Source organism: Bos indicus x Bos taurus, chromosome 14 (genome assembly GCF_003369695.1).
Source record: "Bos indicus x Bos taurus breed Angus x Brahman F1 hybrid chromosome 14, Bos_hybrid_MaternalHap_v2.0, whole genome shotgun sequence".
NCBI classification, from domain to species: Eukaryota; Metazoa; Chordata; class Mammalia; order Artiodactyla; family Bovidae; genus Bos; species Bos indicus x Bos taurus.
In genome coordinates, this window is record NC_040089.1 from 65,039,938 (window position 1) to 65,062,888 (window position 22,951).

Below are 22,951 nucleotides of genomic sequence, written 5' to 3' on the forward strand. Positions count from 1 at the left end.
GACTCTGTGCGACCCCATAGACTGCAGCCCACCAGGCTCCCCCATCCCTTGGATTCTCCAGGCAAGAACACTGGAGTGGGTTGCCATTTCCTTCTCCAGTGCATGAAAGTGAAAAGTGAAAGTGAAGTCACTCAGTCGTGTCCGACTCTGTGCAACTCCATGGACTGTGCAGCCTACCAGGCTCCTCCATCCATGGGATTTTCCAAGCAAGAGTACTGGATGCTAATATACTGACACTATCATGATATATGTAGTTTAGCAACATTTGGTTGTTAAAATTCATGCACTACTTTGAGAAAAAATTAGCATTACATTAAAAAATTAACCATTTCAAGTAAACAGGCCAGTTTTAGTATCTTATCTATACTGTTTATAATTCTATAGACTTCAGATAGATTATTCAGCTTTCATCTCAGCTTAAATCATGTAATACTTTGAAATTCTGTACAAATTATCTTTTTTATGGTATATTGTGTGTGTATGTGTGTGACTGCAACTAGAATAAAATGTTTAAAAAGTATCCTCCAGGCCAGAATACAGGAGTTGGTAGCCTTTCCCTTCTCCAGGGGATCTTCCCAACCCAGGAATCAAACCCAGGTCTCCTGCATTGCAGATTCTTTACCCACTGAGCCACTAGGGAAGCCCAAGAATACTGGAGTGGGTAGCCTATCCCTTCTCCAGAGGATTTTCACGACCCAGGAATCAAACCAAGGTCTTCTGCATTGCAGGCAGATTCTTTAAATGCTGAGCCACCAGGGAAGACCTTAAAAAAAGTAGATTTTTTTGTTTTATTTCTTATCAACTCCTTATAATGTCCTGAATACCAAGAGCTTTAGGAATACTTAAGATGATGTTTAGTTTCCTTTTATTATCATATAAAATGGTCTGCATTACTAGCCCATAAACAGACCTAGATAAATTAAAGTTAACTCTGTGTTTAGTCATTGTCTCCTTCAAAAGTTTCCTGACACTGCTACGAGTAGTTAAAGTAGCTCCCTTGTTAATTCTTCTTTCATGGACATTATATTACTAATAACCACTTTTATACAATTGGACCTTTATGGGACATAGACCACCTTATGAAAAGGTAAAGAATCTTCTAAACAGTAAACCAATTTTGCCCTGCTAAATATTAGAAAAGAAACCATGGATGAATCGTAGAGATCTATTTTTGGAGAAAAATTAGAACGGTACATTTAGATTTCATTATGAAGTTATCTCGGAGGTGAATTTCCAACCTCATGTGAATGACAGTGAACTAAGATATAAGAAACCAAATAACATTCCTATTGTACCAGTGCTATAGAGCCAGATGTTATCATAGAGACACGAACTACGGAATGTAGAAGGACATGTACTTTGTAATGTGGAATTGATTGTGGCTTTTTGAATAATGGCTTCCCTGATAATTCAAATAGTAAAGAAGCCGCCGGCAATGCAGGAGACCCCGGTTTGATTCCTGGGTTGGGAAGATCTGCTGGAGAAAGCATAGGCTACCCACTCCAGTATTCTTGGGCTTCCCCTGTGGCTCAGCTGGTAAAGAATCCACCTGTGGAAAACCTGGGTTCGATCCCTGGGTTGGGAAGATCACCTGGAGAAGGGAAAGGCTGTTTAGTCCATGGGGTCACAAAGAGTTGGACACAACTGAGGGCCTTTCACTTTTGCTTACTACATGTTTATTTTTCTTGCATATTTTCTCAGCCTGTCATATATGCATAGAAAAATAAGAAAAGGTTAATTTACAATGAAGAAACTGCATATTCTGGGAACTAGAAATCATGGAAGTCATAACATTTGAAGGAAACAGTGAAAATCAAAGTGTACAAATACACACTGTTTGACCACTAGGCAGGAAGTACATTTTTAGAGCAAAAATACTGGATTGTAATCAGCTGGTCATTTTATTACCTGAAAGGCTTCTCTATTAGCTATATACTTGAAAGTTGCAAGAGAGTTCCAGAAAAACATCTATTTCTGCTTTATTGACTATGCCAAAGCCTTTGACTGTGTGGATCACAATAAACTGTGGAAAATTCTGAAAGAGATGGGAATACCAGACCACCTGACCTGCCTCTTGAGAAACCTGCATGCAGGTCAGGAAGCAACAGTTAGAACTGGACATGAAACAACAGACTGGTTCCAAATAGGAAAAGGAGTACGTCAAGGCCATATACTGTCACCCTGCTTATTTAACTTCTATGCAGAGTACATCATGAGAAACGCTGGGGCTGGAAGAAGCACCAGCTGGAATCAAGATTGCAGGGAGAAATATCAACAACCTCAGATATGCAGATAACACCATCCTTATGGAAGAAAGTGAAGAGGAACTAAAAAGCCTCTTGATGAAAGTGAAAGAGGAGAGTGAAAAAGTTGGCTTAAAGCTCAACATTCAGAAAATGAAGATCATGGCATCTGGTCCCATCACTTCATGGGAAATAGATGGGGAAACAGTGGAAATAGTGTCAGACTTTATTTTTCTGGGCTCCAAAATCACCACAGATGGTGACAGCAGCCACGAAATTAAAAGACGCTTACTCCTTGGAAGGAAAGTTAGGACCAACCTAGACAGCATATTAAAAAACAGAGACATTACTTTGCCAACAAAGGTCCGTCTAGTCAAGGCTATGGTTTTTCCTGTGGTCAGGCATGGATGTGAGATTTGGACTGTGAAGAAAGCTGAGCACCGAAGAATTGATGCTTTTGAACTGTGGTGTTGGAGAAGACTCTTGAGAGTCCCTGGACTGCAAGGAGATCCAACCAGTCCATTCTAAAGGAGATTGGCCCTGGGTGTTCTTTGGAAGGAATGATGCTAAAGCTGAAACTCTAGTACTTTGGCCACCTCATGCGAAGAGCTGACTGATTGGAAAAGACCCTGATGCTGGGAGGGATTGGGGGCAGGAGGAGAAGGGGAAGACAGAGGATGAGATGGCTAGATGGCATCACCAACTCGATGGATGTGAGTTTGAGTGAACTCCGGGAGCTGGTGATGGACAAGGAGGCCTGGCGTGCTGCAATTCATGGGGTCACAAGAGATGGACATGACTGAGCGACTGAACTGAACTGAAAGTTTTATTATATGTTAGTTGTATAAGTAAACATAATATTAAATCTTGGTTCTAGCAATAATCCTTAGATTGGTTCACTGTTTTCCTTTCGATTTTCAAAGACCTATCCATCTTTCTTCCTCTTTGTTTATACTGTAGATATGTTTCCTCTAGGAACAAAATCACCTTTTCATGCTCCTGAATAGTTTTTAAAACTAATGTTTCAAGTGAAACCTTGTAAAACATTTTTTGAAAATATTAACACCATTAAAAGTAAGCAGGGAAAACAAAATAATAATGAGAGCAGAAATCAATGAAATTGAAAATAGGAAATCCAAAAATGAAAACAAATAAAACCAAGAGTTGATTCTTTAAAAATTTCAGTAAAGTTGACAACCCTCTAAGCCAGGCTAACCAAAAAACCAAAAACTAAAAAACAAACAAAAAACCCAAAGACAGGAATCAAATTACTAACATCAGAAATGCAAGAGGGGACATAACTACAGCTCCTACATAAACTGAAAGAATAATAAAGAAATACTATGTCCAGCCCATACCATTTGAAGGAAACAAACCAATTCCTTGAAAGACAGACTCTAACAAAACTCATATAAGAAGCAACAGAGGATCTGAATAGGCCTACAAGTTATTAAAAGAAGTTGAATCCATAATTAATCAACTTCAAAAATAGAAAGTTTCAGGTCTAGATGGGTCACTGGTGAATTCTACCAGATATTTAAAGAAGAAATTATACCAATTCTTTACAATATCTTTATGTATCAGATATGAGTTGTGTTACTCATTTATGAATAGAAAAATATTCTAGTTCATGGAAGATCTTTTTTTTAATACTGAAATTTCACAGACATACCTTACTGAGGCGGTGGAAAGGAACGAACTGTCTTCCCTCATTGGAGTTTGTACTTCTTTTTTTTCCAATTGTGGTAGAACACACATAAAATAAATTTTACCATACTAATCATTTTGCAGTGCACTGCTTATACTGTATTTCAGTATACTGTCTGTACTTTTTTAACATCATCTCCAAGAAGGAATAAAGGGCGACAGACATATTTTTAAAACAGCAAAACCAATCCTAGCTTGTTTATGGAACTGTGAGAAAAGACTTGACATTCAGGAAAGAGTTGTTAGTAATCTAACTCTGAGTGGGCCTTATTTACTAAAATCAGATCCTACCAATAGATTTTAGAAATAGGTAGGTAAATAGTTAGCAACCAATTGCTAAGTTCTATAAATTCCTAAAACATATCAGAAATCCATGAGTTAGATTTCACATGACAGATTCTGTCACATGAAAGGTTCATAAAATTGGCACAAATAATATAACAGTTTGTTTCCAACCTAAGTTGCTTCAAGGATTTCACTGAAAATGCCATGGGGAAAATTTTTTGCTCTGCTTAGTTTCATATCATATATTTATATTCTTATGTATTGTCTACAATATATTGGGGGAAAAAGTCAATATTTTGAAGAGTATATAGCTTTATAGTCCTTTTAAAAGATACTGAGCAAACAAATCATGGGTGGTAAAAGATGATGCAGTTAAGAGAATCTTTATGAAAGATAACAGCTTTTATCATTTTTAAATAATTTCTTAAAAAGGTGATTGAGACTAATGTAACAGATATAGTACAGCAACTGTGGTAGAATGAAAAAAGCACTGACTTGAAAGATTTAAATACTCTGATTCACCATTTTTTAGTGATGTGTGTATGCTGTCAGGCAGGTCCCTTACTGTCTCTGAGCCCCAATGTCTTAATCTGTAAGGTGGTGATAATGCTCACATCTGGTTCACAGAGTGGTTGTTAATAACATGCTTGAAGATACACAAGTTAACTTACATGAAAATACCTGGCACACTTGCTTAGTATCAAGAGGCTCTCAGGGAACACCTCCTCCTTCCCTTCCTTCTTAATAAACAACACTTAAGAGACTTCTGCGTCTAACTTATGACAAAAATATAAGCAATGCCATTTTCATAGATAAACAGGTTCTTCATTACAGATTTTATAAAATAATTACTGTAAGTACAGATGTGATTATAGCAGTAGGGAAACAAAAAGCAAAGAAACAGTATCTTGAGAAGCATCTAACAAGCAGCTTTCTTTGTTTCATGTTGACATGCTTTGTGGTTACAATGCAGGCTTCCAATGAACACTGGATCAAAATTAAAATTCTAGGCAGGCATTCAAGTTTTTTGATTATGTCCATTCTTCACTCAGCATGGGAAACAAATGCTTTAGAAGCTATTTTTTGAAGCTATTCCCACTGTACTCTTACAAAGTTCATTTCCAAAAGGGGCCCCGTCCCTGTAATGGATCTGAGTAAGGGAAAGCTACACCAGGTTTTGTGCACTGTACTTTAAAAACTGCAGCAGGGCAATAAAATCATGCTTTTAACAGTGACTTTTCTGGGCCTGGGCCACAGCAATTCCGCAAAGGTGCATATGAATTATGGGAAAAGAGAACAAGCAAATTTCAAAAATAAACAACACCAATCCAAAATGATTTATATACATATTTTGAATAAACTTAAATATAGAATAATTAGCAGAAAGCATTTAATTATTGTTTTTTCTATTATCAATGTAAAGTTGGCACAAATGCAGTAAGCCTAATCAAAATCAGGTAAGAGTTACCTCTGTGGCTTTGTTTGATGGTTCCAGGCCAGTCATATTTGCTACTATTAACTGATGTAAGAGTTGAACTTGAGCCACACTTAGGAAGAAGTCCAGGTTTGTGGTTATATTCACTTCCAAGGAATGGCCACACACTAAAATCTCCTGAAGGAAAAAAAGGTTTAATATAGATAAAGAAGCATGATGGCATTATATGATAATTTATCATTCCTACTTATTTGAGCTTTATGAATGTTGATGAATTCTCCTGGGACTCAAGTTCATATGTTAATGAGAATAGCAGATATGGTGAGCACAGTTACTTGACACAGTTTAGTGGATTAAATTAATAAACATTTATGAGGGCCTGTTGTGCAGCAGGCCATGTGCTAGTTACAGGGAAACCCACTATAATAAGAATTTTTCACCATTTCATATGCATTTGGCTTTTCACATCTCAAACTAATATCATTATTTCAATATGTAGGCAGTGATGTATGTAATTCTTTAGCATAATCTTGTTCATCCTCTCAAACGGACATATACTTAGCATTTCATAAGCACCATGCAGCATACTAGAGTGCTAGGAACATCAGAGAGAGTGAGACTAGTGTTGAAGGGCAATCTGCCTTTGAGAAGATTACAATCTAGGTGGGCAGACAGGCAAATTATAGGCACCAATTACAGTCACAGGTGGTATGGTCTGAGTATTCTCCAAAGGATCCATTCCAAATGATTCATAACAAAATGGAGCGCTGAAGCCAAAACCAGCTAGACTAATTAATTTCACTTCTTTAACCTGCTAAAATCTTGGCAGTATTAGGCAGATGTCCACTTAACTTAACTGATGCTGTTCTGCATAACAGTCACTTGAACATCTACTGTTGGAAAACCATTCAGCGAAGGAAAACAGAAATGAAAACCAATTCAGAAGTTTCACTTAATAAGCAGAAGCCCTGCCTCTTGTCATGAAGTGCATGCGGACAATGTTCAAATGCTTGGAAATGTCCAACAAACCTTCTCTTTATTAGTGTCATCCAAGAGAACGGATTTAAGGAGACTTATGATGGGTCCAAATACAAACTACACAGCTTAGAGCAGCTTTTAATAAAGCCATAAAGAACAGCATGTCGGAAATGATCCTCCCCCTCTTTTTTTAGTTAAATAAACTTTCTCTCCAGAAGTTTCCAGATTTTATTCATTATAGTTAGAATTCTTATTTTATTCCTTAAGTAATGATGAAAGCAATACACTTGTGTATTTTAAACAAATTGTGTTACTAAGTAACTGAAAGATATTAGTAGACTTACTTAATTTTTATACAATTTTTGTGGATATAAAGATATCCTGTCTAACCTAACTTTCCCTAGTAGGCTCAGTCATGTCTGACTCTTTGCAACCCTATGGACTTTGGAGCTTGCTAGGCTCCTACTCCATGGGATTTTCCCATCAAGAATACTGGAGTGGGTTATGTTCCCTTCTCCAGGAGATCTTCCAGACCCAGGGATCGAACCAGCATCTCTTGTGTCTCCTGAATTGCAGGAGGACTCTCTAACTCTGAGCCACTGGCTTTCCTTATTAGGGTTATTACAAAGATCAAATAAGATAACACAAAATACTGTTCTTTAAAGACTCAGAGAAGGATGTAAACTTTTGTCTCCTTAAAATAATAATACATTTAATTTGTACATATTTCCAAAGTTTTCATAACAACCGCTTATAACTCTATGAATGATCAAAAATTTATAGTTATCAGCATAACAAATTATGTTATAAATTAACATAACATAAAAAACATAACATTAAACATAAAGGATCCCATTATTATTACATTTCTATTCTAGGCATAGAGGCAAAATACAGCACAGTGATTAGACTTCAAGCCTGGCTCCATTAGTAACTGGTTAGTAATGTTGGTCAAATTACTTAATTTCTTTTGATCTCAGTTTCCTCATCTATAAAATATGTATACTCATAATGCTGAGAAGAGTAAATAAGGTAATTCGTGTAGAGCTCTCCTTGTAAGGTAATCCATGTTTCCGGGAGCCAGCGTGAGGAACTCCGCCATGGCAAAGGTCATGAGGAAGGAGGCTCCGCATACGCAAAGGCGGGATCAAGCCTCAGGAGTCCCCCTGGAAATTCTCGAGCATCTACCCCCCAAAACCAGAGTCTGCCTACTTTACTGCTTTGTGCTCTCACCTACACCTCTGACTTTATGGAGGGCTGTCCTGGGCGTGACAAGAGTGTTTTAGTTCACAACTGTGAGAGGCATGAGATGTTCTAAACTGTCTGAATACAGATTCCTTTGAGGAGTTAAAAGATTGATTAGAAATTGTATTGGTGAAGGGTTTTTCACTTGTTGGGCCAATGTTTGCTGCTAAGTTTCCATATCCCTTACCTGCTGTGTCCCTGGCAGTGTATTGATTAATATAATTGGTGTAAGTAGTAGCTTTAATGTTTATAACCTTGGACCCTTGAGTTAATTCTTTTCTTGTTATAGCCCACTACACCTTTGCCCTATAGGAATGCAACTTTATCTAATGCTTTTGGAGGGTGGCACCTGACTTTTCACCTTTAGAGAAAAATTAGTTTCTTAAAATGTTAACAGGCCTCTTGGCCAGAAGATGATGCAAATCACCTAAACTTTTGCATATGATAAGTTTGCAGGAAGAAAGCCTGGCTTGCTGCATGACTCTACCCCTTCCCCCATTATCCTCTATGCATAACTTAAGGTATAAAAACTACTTTGGAAAATAAAGTGCGGGCCTTGTTCACCGAAGCTTGGTCTCCCCATGTCATTCTTTCTCTCACCTTCTGGCTGAATTATTCAGCCTCTTTTCTCCACTAAATTTTCTCACTGAGCTATCCTTATTCTATTACTCTTTATATCCTTAATTAACATTTAATTAAGCAACTGTTTCCTGATCCTCGCCGACACCGTCCCCGCTTCAAATTCCCTGGATCCACTGGGGCTGGACCCCAGCACCATGTGAGAATGCTTAGTAATCTGTCAGTATTATTGCTACTTTTATTAGAAAGAGGTTGTGCAGATCAAGAGTATATGGCTGGGAACCAGACCAGTTGGGTGCATACCATGTTCTGCTTCTACTTGTGAAAATTTAGACAGGTTAACTCTCCATGCTTTAGTTTCCTCATCTACAAAATGAGGACAGTAAGAGATGCTAATGCTGCTGCTGCTAAGTCACTTCAGTCGTGTCCGACTCTGTGCGACCCCATAGACGGCAGCCCACCAGGCTTCCCCGTCCCTGGGATTCTCCAGGCAAGAACACTGGTGTGGGCTGCCATTTCCTTCTCCAATGCATGAAAGTGAAAAGTGAAAGTGAAGTCGCTCAGTCGTGTCCGACTCTTAGCGACCCCATGGACTGCAGCCTACCAGGCTCCCCCATTCATGGGATTTTCCAGGCAAGAGTACTGGAGTGGGGTGCCATTGCCTTCTCCAAGAGATGCTAATAGGATTTCTAATAAATGAGTTATTACATGAAAAAAGAAAATAACAGTTAAAGTTGCTCAGTCATGTCCAGACTCTTTGCGACACCTGGACTATAGGCCTCCAGGCTCCTCTATCCATGGAATTCTCCAGGCAGGAATACTGGAGTGGGTAGCCACTTCCTTCTCCAGGGGATCTTCCTGACTCAGGGATAGGACCCTGGTCTCCAGCATTGTAGGCAGACTCCTTACCGTCTAAGCCAACAGGGAAGCCCAAATATTACATGAAAGCAATACATAAACAGTACTATAAAATGAAAGTCGCTCAGTCGTGTCTGACTCTTTTTGATCCCATGGACTATACAGTCCATGGAATTCTCTAGGCCAGGATACTGGAGTGGGTAGCCTTTCCCATCTCCAGGGGATCTTCCCAACCCAGGGAATGAACCCAGGTCTCCTGCATTGCAGGCTGATTCTTTACCAGCTGAGCCATAAGAGAAGTCCAAGAATACTGGTGTGGATAGCCTATCCCTTCTCCAGGGGATCTTCCCGACCCAGGAATCTAATTGGGGTCTCCTGCATTGTAGATGGATTCTTTATCAACTGAGTTATCAGGGAAGCCCTAAACAGTACAAAAAGTGCTCAATAATTATTAGATAAAATAATAACATTAATAATAAGCTAATCTGATATCCTGTGCATGGAAACTATGAAAACTCTAAACACACAAAGAAAAGATGCTCCAATATTCAGACTGAAAAAAAACCTAAATTAAGTTCTAACCTCAGTGTGCACATTTTCCGGAGAAATTATTTTGGTGAAAATGATGGCAGGTGCTCCAGTTATTCGTACAGAAAAATCTGTTAAAATGGGAGTCAAAATTGCTCTTCTTTCTTGATGCCGCCGTATGCTAAAAGATAAAGTAAAAAATAATTAGCCATTTCATTTTTAAGGATAATTTTCATTAAATTTGTACAAGTTTCTGTACTACAAACATGTATGCCAAAATTTCATTATGTTGAGTGTGTCTATTTGTGTATTTTATAGTCATAGTTTTGTAAAGTCAATTCCTAACTTCAGAGGCATAAAAGGAAAAAAAAAGTAATCAAAAAATTCAGATGTAATCAGTCAATTTCCATTAGTACTATCCTGCGCATGTGCATACTAAGTCACTTCAGTTGTGTCCAGCTCTTTGCAACCCTATGGACTGTAGCCTGCCAGGCTCTCTGTCCATGGGACTATGCAGGCAAGCATACTGGAGTGGGTGCCATGCCCTCCTCCAGGAGATCTTCCCGACGCAGGGACCGAACCTGTGTCTCTTACATCTCCTGCACTGGTAGGCAGGAAACCCAGTAGTATTCTAGGATCTTTCAATAAATTGCTTTTTCTACTTTTAATTCCTTTGGTTTCTACAAATAGTTTAGTATCTCTTTTGTTAAAAAAATACTCTTATTCTTTTGTGATCATTTTTAATTTCCTAGTTTTAATATTTCTGGCATTCTATTTGACAGCTGCCTCCTTTTCAGTTTCTTTAGTTTCACAAGCATGTTCATTTAACCTTTGACTTTTCTTTTTTAAACTCTAAGAACCATCTGAGTTCATAGATTATAGCTTTCTGTGTGTGTCTGTGTGTGCTCAGATGTGTCCAACTCTTTGCAACCCCACAGACTGCAGCTCACCAGGCTCCTCTGTTCATGGAATTTTCCAGACAAGAACACTGGAGTGGGTTGCCATTTCCTACTTTAGAGGATCTTCCTGACTCAGGGATCAAACACACCTCCTGTGTCTCCTGCACTGGCAGGCAGGTTCTTTCTCACTGCACCACCTGGGAAGCCCTATGAATGCCTTTACAGTTTGTGAAATGCTTTTTGTGACTTTGGTCCTGAATTCTTCGCCACAGCAATCCTGTACATGAAGTAAGGACCACTATTAGCTCCACATCACCTATTGGAACAAAGGTTCCACAGTTATAGGTCTGCAGGGCAAATTTATACAGAGCAGCATTTGACCTCTATTTTAATTTTTCTTTATACATTCTTATCTTTTGAACAGTTATCTAGCACACTATTTCTATACTACATTAAAAATTGCTAATTGCTAATAATTTTAAATATTATTGAGAAATCAAAACTTGTGCTAGTACAGATTTTCAAGTTTATTGCAGTTTTTTCAAGTTATTTATTCATATTCTTAGTTATCATTTTATGAGATAAAACAGTTCCATGTTTTACTAGCAAGTCACACCTCAAAAGTTACTGGAACCATTAATTTTATATTCTTTATAAGTATGCCCCTATTAGTCTCTGCTGCTGCTGCTGCTGCTAAGGTGCTTCAGTCGTGTCTGACTCTGTGAGACCCCATAGATGGCAGCCCACCAGGCTCCGCCGTCCCTGGGATTCTCCAGGCAAGAACACTGGAGTGGGTTGCCATTTCCTCCTCCAATGCATGAAAGTGAAAAGTGAAAGGGAAGTCGCTCTGTCGTGTCCAACTCCTAGCAAGCCACCCCATGGACTGCAGCCTACCAGGCTCCTCCGTCCATGGGATTTTCCAGGCCAAAAGTACTGGAGTGGGGTGCCACTGCCTTCTCTGCTATTAGTCTCTATTATTATAAAATAATCAAGGTGAGATCAGAGAATTGGCATAAGTTATCTCATGAAAAAGCACAGATAAAACTCAAGTCTGTCTACATCTTTTTCTACCAGAGTAGTCTAGAGAGTACTTGCATCTTTTGTTGAACTGGGCAATGGGCAGAGCTTTATTTGCTCTTTGCCAAAAAAGCAAATCAGATTATCTGGTTCTGTGACACATAAGTACTGGATTTCAAGAAAGTCAATTTTAAAGAATTAAGAGATCTGGTGAATAGAGGGTAGCAGGAAGAAGTATTAAAATCTGAATACAGAGGAAGAGTTGAGATCCTAAGAGACACCACAATTATAGCTTAATAGCTCAAATTCCATAAAATGACCAATGTGAGAAACATGTAACATCGGATGTGCTCTCATAGGGGAATGCTAAAATATATGATATATTAAAAATACCTTAAAATGGAAAAGGTGGCAGGGAACCAAATGAAAGCAAACTTTAACTGAAGCACTGATGGGGGAGTGCTTCTTCATATTCTAATTATTTCCCATTGTGTGAATTAAATCAGTAACACAACATATGAAAGACCTATGACGTTAGAAAGTTTAAAAAAAGTTTAATAAGTCAATGGTCATAAAACTAGAACTTTACTGGTATATAGAGTGCTAACTTTTCTTTTGTATTATCTCTGGTAAATATCTGAGTTAAGGATACATATTTTTTAAATCATAAAACTTTTTTTATAGATTCAAATATTTTCAAGGATAAATTCAAAAGAAGGAAAAAAATACACGCTGCAGAAATAACTGCAACAAGAATTATATTATGCTAATACTTTACTAGACAATAGTCTAGGGTTTAAAATAACAAGAGGGAAGTAAAACTCAAAGTATTAACTGACATCATTAATGACTTTAGGGTCTTAGCTACTCTCAGTAAGCCAAGGGAATAGATCCACCCCCCAACAACCCGCACCTCAGAAATAGATTTTTAATGGTCATATGGAGACCACAGGCTAATCCTTACATCCCTGACAGGCAAGGATTTTGAGATGAGAGGTCAACTTAGATCTGGGGCCCCTAAAAGGCCAGAAAAACAACTTCCAATCAGAAATAGAAAAGAACAAGGAAGTCTGCCTGTTTTGGAAAGAGAACTTATTGAAAAAACAGAGATCTTTCTCTTTTCAACTTAAAAATAAAAATAATTAGAAAATGAAAAATAATGGGAAATATCCCATGTGTGTTTGGAAGCTGTAATTTATATTATGTGTGTTGGTCCAGGAATACCAATATTAAGTTATTTATATAAAAGTGGCATCAGACCTTTGATAACCCCAGGGCATCAGTCAGAAATAGATACAAGTCTCTTTGGAAAACATGCTTTCAAACTGACAAAAAGGATTCTAAGGAACAAAGACCACTGAAGATAAACTCCTAAATACAGATTTCATATATACTTCAAAATCATTTTTTTATTAGCAAGAATAGAATTCAATCCCATTATCAAATTCATGATCAAGAACTTCTGATAAGGGAATTTCCACATGTCGACAATATAATAAATTTCTTTAAAATCATTAATGACATATAGGATGGAATGAACCACATGAGGGAAAAAAACCAAAGTATTAATCCCATAAAAGAAGGCAAAGCAGATTTGAAAAACAACCAAATAGAACATTCAGAAATAAAAATATAGTTACTAAAATTAAATATATAATAGATGGATAAATAGAATTTTAGATATAACTTTACAAATTAGTAAACTAGAAATACTACCAAAGATAGACAGACCAGAAAATACTTAAGACTTGTGGCAATCAACAGAGATAATCTATTTCAGTAGATATTCCTGAATATGAAAAACAGTACTATTCACACACATTTTTATAAACAATAAATATATATAACATACTTTTGGAGAAATTATTCATTATAATTTGATTCACTGTACCTATTTATACAGATTCCTCTCATTTTTAGAGAGTCACAAGGATAAATCATTTGACTAGTTAAGAGTTGCTGGAGAAGGCAATGGGAACCCACTCCAGTACTCTTGCCTGGAGAATCCCATGGACAGAGGAGCCTGGTAGGCTGCAGTTCATGGGGTCGCTAAGAGTCCGACACAACTGAGCGACTTCACTTTCACTTTTCACTTTTATGCATTGGAGAAGGAAATGGCAACCCACTCCAGTGTCTTGCCTGGAGAATCCCAGGGACGGGGGAGCCTGGTGGGCTGCTGTCTCTGGGGTCGCACAGAGTCGGACACGACTGAAGTGACTTAGCAGCAGCAGCAGCGGTTAAGAATTGAAGTCCATTTTAGTGTGTGTGGTGTTTTTTTTTTCCTTCCAGAGTAACATTTTCTGTTGAATTTCTAATGCAATTAAAATAAAATTATATGGTATATTACTATGATGATTATATTCAACTTAAATATTTTCTGACTTTTTGAGTACCTATTGCCTGGTAGTAACTATGCTTGTGTGTGTGTTCAGTTGCTCAGTTGTGTCCAACTCTTGGCAACCCCATGGACTGCAACCTGCTAGGCTCCTCTGTCCATGGAATTTTCCAGGCAAAAATACTGGAGTGGGTTTCCATTTCCTACTCTAGGGGATCTTCCTGATCCAGGAATCAAACCCACATCTCTTCTATCTCCTGTACTGGCAGATGGATTCTTTACCACTGTGCCACGTGGGAAACCCTATGACGGCCTTTACAGTTTGTGAAATGTCTTTTGTGACGTAGATACTGAATTCTTTACAGCAACCCTGTACGTGAAGTAAGAACCATGCTGCTGCTGCTGCTGCTGCTGCTGCTAAGTCGCTTCAGTCGTGTCTGACTCTGTGCAACCCCATAGTCGGAAGCCCACCAGGCTCCCCCGTCCCTGGGATTCTCCAGGCAGGAATACTGGAGTGGGTCGCCATTTCCTTCTCCAATGTGTTAAAGTGAAAAGTGAAAGGGAAGTCGCTCAGTTGTGTCCGACTCTTAGCGATCCCATGGACTGCAGCCTACCAGGCTCCGCCGTCCAGTTTTCCAGGCAAGAGGACTGGAGTGGGGTGCCATCACCTTCTCCATTATTAGCCCCAAATCACCTATGAGGAGATGAGTTTCAGGGACTGGGCTAAGGCCACTCAGTTGGAATAAAGGTTCCACAACTGGACCTCCAGGGCAAGTTGATACCAGTGACTACAGAAGAGTCAGGCTGAACAAGACAGATCTATGTCCTTTAATCTCTGTGCCACCTTTTCAAGTTGCCAAGGATATCTTCAGGTAGGAAATATCTGCTGGCTGTTGGGAAATACAAACCAGCTGCTTCTTCCTGCTGCACCAGGATCCCTTTTCCCTTCACACTCAGTTCCCAGGTACTTTAAGCAGCAGGAGAAAACATTCTCTCACATAAAGTCATGAAAAAGTTACAGGATTATTATAAAATCACACAAATCAAGAAGGTTTAGGTGATCCCAGGCATTAACCTATAAACTATGGGAATCAGACTAACTTCTAGCCTATAAATTTGCTTAGGCATTAGCTTGATATCCTCACAAATAAAGACATAAGTGATGGTTTTCAAGGTGAAGAGCAAAATCAAAGAAAATGCTTTCCTTCCACATTCCTGTTTATAATTTCTCAGGAACAATTTTGGAAAAAATCTGTTTGATCAATCATAAATCAAAATAGGCAAAGACTCCTATGAACATGTGGGTAATCACTTTTAAAAAATAAAAATGTAAGAGATCAAAATACAGACAGAACAGTCATGATCTCTCAGAATTAAGCCAAGTATTTATGCTTCAGGTACTTTAACATCAACACAAAGCTATACTTCCACACAGTCAATGCTACTAATCTTGTGAATCATAGAACTGAGTTTAAGAATGTGTCAAATTCAAATTCAGCCTGCTAAGAATTTTTTAAAAATCCAATGTGTGGGGGAAATAGTCCAAAGGGCAATACATGTAATTTGATATATGTTTATCAAAATACTCAAACAAATAAATGTGTTCTATTTCCTCACAATAAAGTCAGAAAGATAAATTACTCAAGGAAATAAAACACAGACAGTGAGAGGGCCAAATAAAAGTACTTGGTATAAACGATTTATTTTTTTTAATTGCAGCTTTCAAGTCTGTTCAAATTATATCTTTAAGTATTATAAACAAGAAAATCAGACTCACTTGGAGGATTTAGGCTTACTGACATTTTCAGGAAATTATAAGATAAACTTTCTATACCATCCCCCTACCCTGACTGCACCCCGACTCCAGACACCCTCAAAGTTCTAATCATCATGTACAACAGCACTGGTGATTTTAATGTGTAACCTGCACATCAGTATGGGATATTTTAGTTCTTAGCACTTCTTTTTCTCAGATTATAAAATAAGCTCAGATGTAGTAACAATGGTTGCTAAAAGAAAAAGAAAAAAAAGCCATTTAATAACAATGAACTTTAGCATAAGTGTAAGGGGTCAGAGAATTGAGTACAAGAAAAGTAGTTGGCTAAGAGGAAGCAAACCAGGGTTCCACACTTAGCTGTATTTTAAATGACATTGGACAAGTGAAGAATCTCCTCAAACTTAGTTTTCTGTAGTGCTTTTGTTCTATAGTGTGCTAAGAATAGTTCAGAGTTTAGAAAGAAGTTTGCATGAGAGTTGGAATGTGGAAGAGAAATAGATAATGGACAATATTCTCTGAAAGTTACACTGTTTTAAATAGTAGAGAAAACGTGATGCAGAAGTGCCAACAGATTTCAGCCTGCCCTCACTCTTTCCACCTTCAAGATGTTTTCCTGCCTTCTGGCTCTGCTGGGCAATAGCAACTGCAGGCTGAACTCCAGAAGCACGAGTAACAGCCTCCCACAGCCCTGTCTACCAGCCTTCAGTGGTCCCTGTAGCCACTAGACAAAGCTGGCTTCCCAGGCTTCCTGGAGTGCAACAAATTTGTTATCCAGGATACCCAGCTTCTTCTACAAATGGATAAGTTATTATTCCTAAAATAAATCCCCTCTGTTATAACACTTACAGTTATTGTTCTGACCTGATTGAACCCTGATATATTCTGTCAGCTAAAAAATTAAGGTTTTAAGAGCAAAATATCTACAAATTTTAAAATCTGATGATTCTTTATGCTTAACTTCCCTGCTTCTTTCTCCTGATCATACACACAGAAACACATTATGATTAAAAACAAAATGTGAGTAACATGTCAGGAGGAATTCCGAGTCAGGTGGAATAATGCATTATAAAGACTGTCATTTAATAATGGGTCGGGGGAGTAAATTAGTCTTTACTGTGTATCTTTTGAATTCTACTGGTAATACTTATTGAAAAACAAAAAATGTAATGACATTAAAGCTCTGTATTATATTTGTCAAGATTAATCAGCAGAACTAAACAATATCAGATATATCTTGTCTTTATTTGAATGAGTATCTCTCAGAAACACTCACATTCAGTCACCTGATTTGCTAGCTCTAGTTAATCATCTTGTAATTCAATTTCTCAGTTCATTCAAATCTTCACTAACTTCCTATTATGTGCCAAGCATGATACTCTGTGATTGGTATTTAGAAGTGAGAAAAACAGGGCAGGTTTTTAAACTGGAGTATCTTTCTTAGCTCAAACTGCTCCCTTCCTTCTCCTGTCATTCATGCTTTGTGGAAAAAAATTCATCATAAACATAGTGAAACCTTCCCTGAAAACCCACACATAGAGTTTCTTTCTTTTAATTTTCTATTTGTACCTACATCAATTTTAGAGTAATTTATCGTTGTATTTATGTGTTATGTCACATCTATCTGCCTAAGATGTCTTATGTGCATGAAATGTGTTTATCTAAATTTTTATGTGCCTTAGTTTAATCCTAAGTATCCTTTATTTATGTCTATCAGAATGGTTTCCACACTGTACTTGAATATTTAATTAACCAGTCTGTCTTTTTGATTGGGAGATGAGCTCTGTAAGGGATGGGCACATATCATGTTATTTTACTTTGTATCTTTAGTGTAAAAGATATTCCATGGTGTATACTTGATATTAAAATAGTCTTTAATTTCTGACAAAGGTGCAAAGACCATTCACTGGGGAAAGAACAATCTCCTCAACAAATGGTGCCGGAACAACTGGATATCCAATATGCAAATGAATAACTCTACTCTATACTCTATTAAAAAAAAAGCATTAAAATAACTGAATAACCGAATTATAAGCATTAAACCCATAAAACTCCTAGTATACTATAGGCATAAATCTTCATGATCTGGCTCAGATCAAGAAGGCAGAACAGAAGGATGTAGAGCTCACCTCTTCTCACAAATACATCAACAATACTTCTACATGTGAAACAACTATCACAGAATACCTACTGAATGCTGGCAAAAGATCTCATAAAAGCAAAGCTGCAAGAAACATCACTATGTAACCAGGAAGCACAAAGGAAAAATAAAGGAATCAGGACAGGACCTGCATTCCTGGAAGGGAGCTGTGGAAGAGGAAATTTCTGATCACCATGAGAACCTCCTGCATTGCCTAGGAATCAGCTAGGACAGAAAGGCAGCCTGAGAGGCTTAGAGGAGACAGTGTAGCAGCCAGAATGCCACAGCTACAACAGAAAGAGACCAGCACAGCTGGTCGTGGCTACCTTGTTCCGCTCCTAAGCCTCAGATGTGTGCTGGCTGGTGTGTGTGGGGACTAGGGTGCTAAAACTGTAGCTTCAGAAGACAGACCGGAGAAAAGACTGGGGTTAGCTGGACAGACACAGCCTGAGGGGCTGGAGTGTGGTCGAAGGTGCAACATTCTACGTCTGTCATTGCTAAGCTAAGCTAAGCTAAGTCAACCTAAGTCACTTCAGTCGTATCTGGCTCTGTGCAACCCCATAGACGGCAGCCCACCAGGCTCCCCCATCCCTGGGATTCTCCAGGCAAGAACACTGGAGTGGGCTGCCATTACCCTCTCCAATGCATGAAAGTGAAAAGTGAAAGTGAAGTCGCTCAGTCGTATCCGACCCTCAGAGACCCCATGGACTGCAGCCCACCAGGCTCCTCCGTCCATGGGATTTTCCCATGCTGATTCCCAGGGGCTGCATTATTTCAGGGGATTTACTCCATTGGTGGCTTTGAGACTGCAATGCCTGCACTACACCCAAGGGGATTAATAGCACTCTAGAGGCTGGGGATCAAACCCAATCTACGAGCAATGAATAGCAAACTAAATGACACAGAAAAATGATTAAGTTATCTAGAAGAGACAGAATAATGCAAATCACTCAATCAGAAATGCAGACAGAACAACAAGGCAAGAAAAAATGCCAGTTCAAGTATAATAGGGGTTCCAAAAAGAGAAGGGAGAGAAGGGGATCAAGCATGTATTTGAAAAAATTATCGGTGAAAAATTCCCAAACCTGGGGAAGTAAACAGATATTCATGTAAAGGAAGCACAGAGGGTCCCAAATAAGGGAACCTGAACAGATCCACACCATGACATATCATATTTAAAATGGCAGAAGTTATACAGAGAATTCTAAATGCAATAAGAGAAAAAAGAAGAGTTAGTTCCAAGGGAACCTCCATAAGACTATCAGCTAATTTCCTACAGAAATGTTGCAGGCTGGGAGGGAGTCATAAGATGTATTCAAACTTCTGAAAGGAAGGAACTTACAACCAAGAATACTTCACCCAGCAAAATTATCATTTAGAATAGAAGGAGAAAGAATTTCTCAGACAGGCAAAAGCTAAAAGACTAGATCAATATTAAACCTATCCTAAAAGAAATATTGAAAGGTTTTCTCTAAATGCAAAAGAAACAATAATCTATAGGACAGAGAGAATTACAATTAGAAAGTAAATCACTTAAATAAGCCAATACACAGATTTGAAAAACAAAACAAAACAAACTTGAGCAAGTGACAACTACAATGAACAGCAAAAGGGTAAACATGAAGATGTAAAAGATGATACCAAAGTCATAAAATGTGGGAGAAGTGAGTAGAAAAATGTAGATTTTTTTTCAGAATGTGTTTGAGTCTATGAGTATCAGTCTAAAGCAAACTATATACTATAAAATTACAGCAATAGTTTAACATATCTGAAAAACTGGGAAATCATAAATCAAAAACATACAATTGATTCACAAAAACCAAAAGGAAGAGAACGTAAGTATAGTTCAAAAGAAAATCATCAAACTGCAAAAGGAAAAACAAAAAGAAAGGAACAAAGAAGAAATATAAAATCAGCTAGAAAACAAGGTTAAACATGCCATAAATATATATCTATTAATAATTACCTCAAATGTCAATGGACTAAATGCTTCAATCAAAAGACACAGAGTGCCAGACTGGATAATGAAACAAGAGCCTGCGACATGCCACCTAAGAGAGACCCAATTAAAGGTGAAAGACACACACAGAGTGCTGACAGTGCTGAGATAGAAGAAGAAGGTTCATGAAAGTGGAAATCACAAGAAAGCAAGGGTAGCTATACTCATATCAGACCAAACAGACTTTAAAAATAAAATAAAATTAAAAAAACAAAACAAAAAACAAAACAAACAAAAAAAATAAATACAATGTAAATACTATGCAAATATTTGCTAAAAATAAAAAAATAAAACAAAGGCCATAGAGAAAGATAAAAAAGGACAGCACACAATGATAAAAGAATCGATACAAGAAGTAGATACATACTTGTAACATACACACACCCAATAAAGGAGCACCTAAATACATAAAACAAGTATTAATAGACATAAAAAAGAAATTAAGAATACAGTAATAGGAGAATTTAATATCTCACTGACATTAATGGACAGATCTTCCAGACACAAAAATCAATAAGGCAACAGAGGTTATAAATGACGAAACAGAACAGATAAACTTAAGTGATATTTTCAGGAAATTACATCCAAAAAACCTCAGAATATGCATTATTTTCAAGTGCACATGAAACATTCTGTAGGATGGATCACTTAGTAGGACACAAATTATAGGGCACAGAAAACTATTTCAAGTATCTTTTCTGTCCACATGGGTGTGAAACTAGAAATCAACGAGGGAAAGAGAAACAAGAAAGAAATGACAACAAGGAGACTAAACAACACACCACTAAAAAACTAATGGTCAATGATGAAAAGAAAAAGGAAATTTTTAAAAATACCTTGAGACAAATGACATTGAAAAAACAACCATTCAAAATCTATGCTTTCTTGCTTGCTAAGTTGCTTCAGTTGTGTCCAACTCTGTGCAACCCTATGAACCATAGCAAGCCAGGCTCCTCTGTCCATGGGATTCTCAGGCAAGAATACTGGAGTGGAGTGCCATACCCTCCTACAAGGGATCTTCCCAACCCAAGGATCAAACCCACATCTCTTCTGCCTCCTGCATTGGCAGGCAGGTTCTTTACCAATAATGCCACCTGGGAGGCCCATCAAAATCTATGGGATGCAGCAAAAACAGTTCTAAAAGGAAAGCTCATGTGTGCCTTCTTCAAAAACAAGTACATCTCAAATAAATATCCTAACCTATCACCTAAAACAATTTAAAAAAGGACAAACAAAAGCTAAAGTCAGCACAAGGGTGGAAATAATAAATATCAGGGAGGAAATAAATATAATGGAGATTTTAAAAAACAGAAAAAAAAATATGAATGAAACCAAAAGCTGGTTCTTTGAAAGCATAAAAAAAATTAACAGAGTCCTGGCCAGACTCATCAAGAAGAGAAGACCCAAATAAACAAAGTAAGAAATGAAAGAGGAGAGATAATAACCTATACCACAGAAATACAAAAAACCCTAAGAGCATACTATGAACAATTTAGAAGCCAGTAAGTTGGACAACCTAGGAGAAATGCAACAGGTCTGTAGATACACACAGCCCACCAAACCTGAATCACATAAGAAATAGATAATTGGAACAGACTGATCAATAGAAATGAAACAGAATCTGTAATAATACTAGTAATAAAAAACATCCTTGCAAACCAAAGTCCAGGACCAGATGTTTTCACTGAGAAATTCTACCATGTACAAAGAAGAACGTATGCTAATCCTCAAGTTTTTCCAAAAGACTGAAGAGGAGGAAACACTTCTAAAGTCATTCTGTCAAGCCAACATTACCCTGATACAAAATCCAGAAAAAGACACTACCAAAAAAGAAAATTACAAGCAAGTATCTTTGATGAATATAGATGCAAAAATCCTCAACAAAACATTAGCAAACTGAATGCGACAACATATAAAAAAGATCCTACACCATGATTAGGTTGGATTCATCCCAGGGTCACAAGGATAGTTCATCATATGCAAGTCAATCAATATAAGCAAATAAAGAAAAGATGAAAACCACATGATCATCTTAATAGATTCAGAAACAATATTTGACAAAATCTAACACCCACTCATGATAAAAACGCTTACCAAAGTGGGTACAGAGGGAACATATTTCAACATAATAAAAGCTATTTGTGACAAACCCACATAATAGGGTTAAACCAACATAATGCTCAATGGTGAAAAGCTGAAAATCTTCCCAGTAAAATCTGGAACAAGAGAAGGATGCCCACTGCAACCCCTTGTATTTAACATAGTATTGGAAGTCCTAGCCACAGCAATCAGAGAAGAAAAAGAAATAAAAGTTAGCCAAATTGGAAGGGAAGAGGTAAAACCGTCATTATACACAGATGACATAATACTATATAGAGAGAAAACTGTAAAAACTACACAAAAACAGATAGCACGGATAAATTCAGCAAGGTAGAAATATACAAAATAACATATAAAAATTGGATGCATTTCTGAATGGTCACAATGATATATCAGAGAGGGAAAGCAGAAACAATCTAAGACTGCATTAAAAAACTTAGAAATAAACCTCACCAAGGAGGTGAAAGATTTATACGCTAAGTCCCAGCACTGTTAAACTGATATTGAGGGAAAAGAAAACCCTCCCAAACTTCAGACAATACTACAAAGCTACAGTAATCAAACCAGTGTGGCGCTGGCACTAAAACCAGATATACACATCAGCAGAACAGAAGAGAAAGCACAGAAATAAACCCACACATCTATGGCCAATTAATCTTTGACAAAGGAGGCAAGAATACACTACGGAGAAAAGAAAGTCTCTTCAGCAAGAGGTGTTGTAAAAGTTGGACAGACGCATGTAAGTCCCTACACAAAAATAAACTCAAAATGTCTTAGAGACTTAAATATAAAACATGACACAACAGAACTCCTAGAAGCAAACACAGGC

The 22,951-nt window shown here is 37.6% G+C and overlaps 1 protein-coding gene across 9 annotated transcripts in view; it reads right to left on the minus strand.

The window, feature by feature from the left end:
• Window positions 1–22,951, minus strand: part of VPS13B (vacuolar protein sorting 13 homolog B) — an 806,600-nt gene that overhangs the window by 288,733 nt on the left and 494,916 nt on the right. For all 9 annotated transcript variants that reach the window (XM_027561445.1, XM_027561448.1, XM_027561447.1 and 6 more), the window contains 2 exons: window positions 9,913–10,039; window positions 5,704–5,847 (listed from right to left, as the gene is read on the minus strand). In XM_027561445.1, coding sequence (XP_027417246.1) covers window positions 5,704–5,847; window positions 9,913–10,039 — 271 coding nt within the window. The remainder of the gene's footprint in view (window positions 1–5,703; window positions 5,848–9,912; window positions 10,040–22,951) is intronic.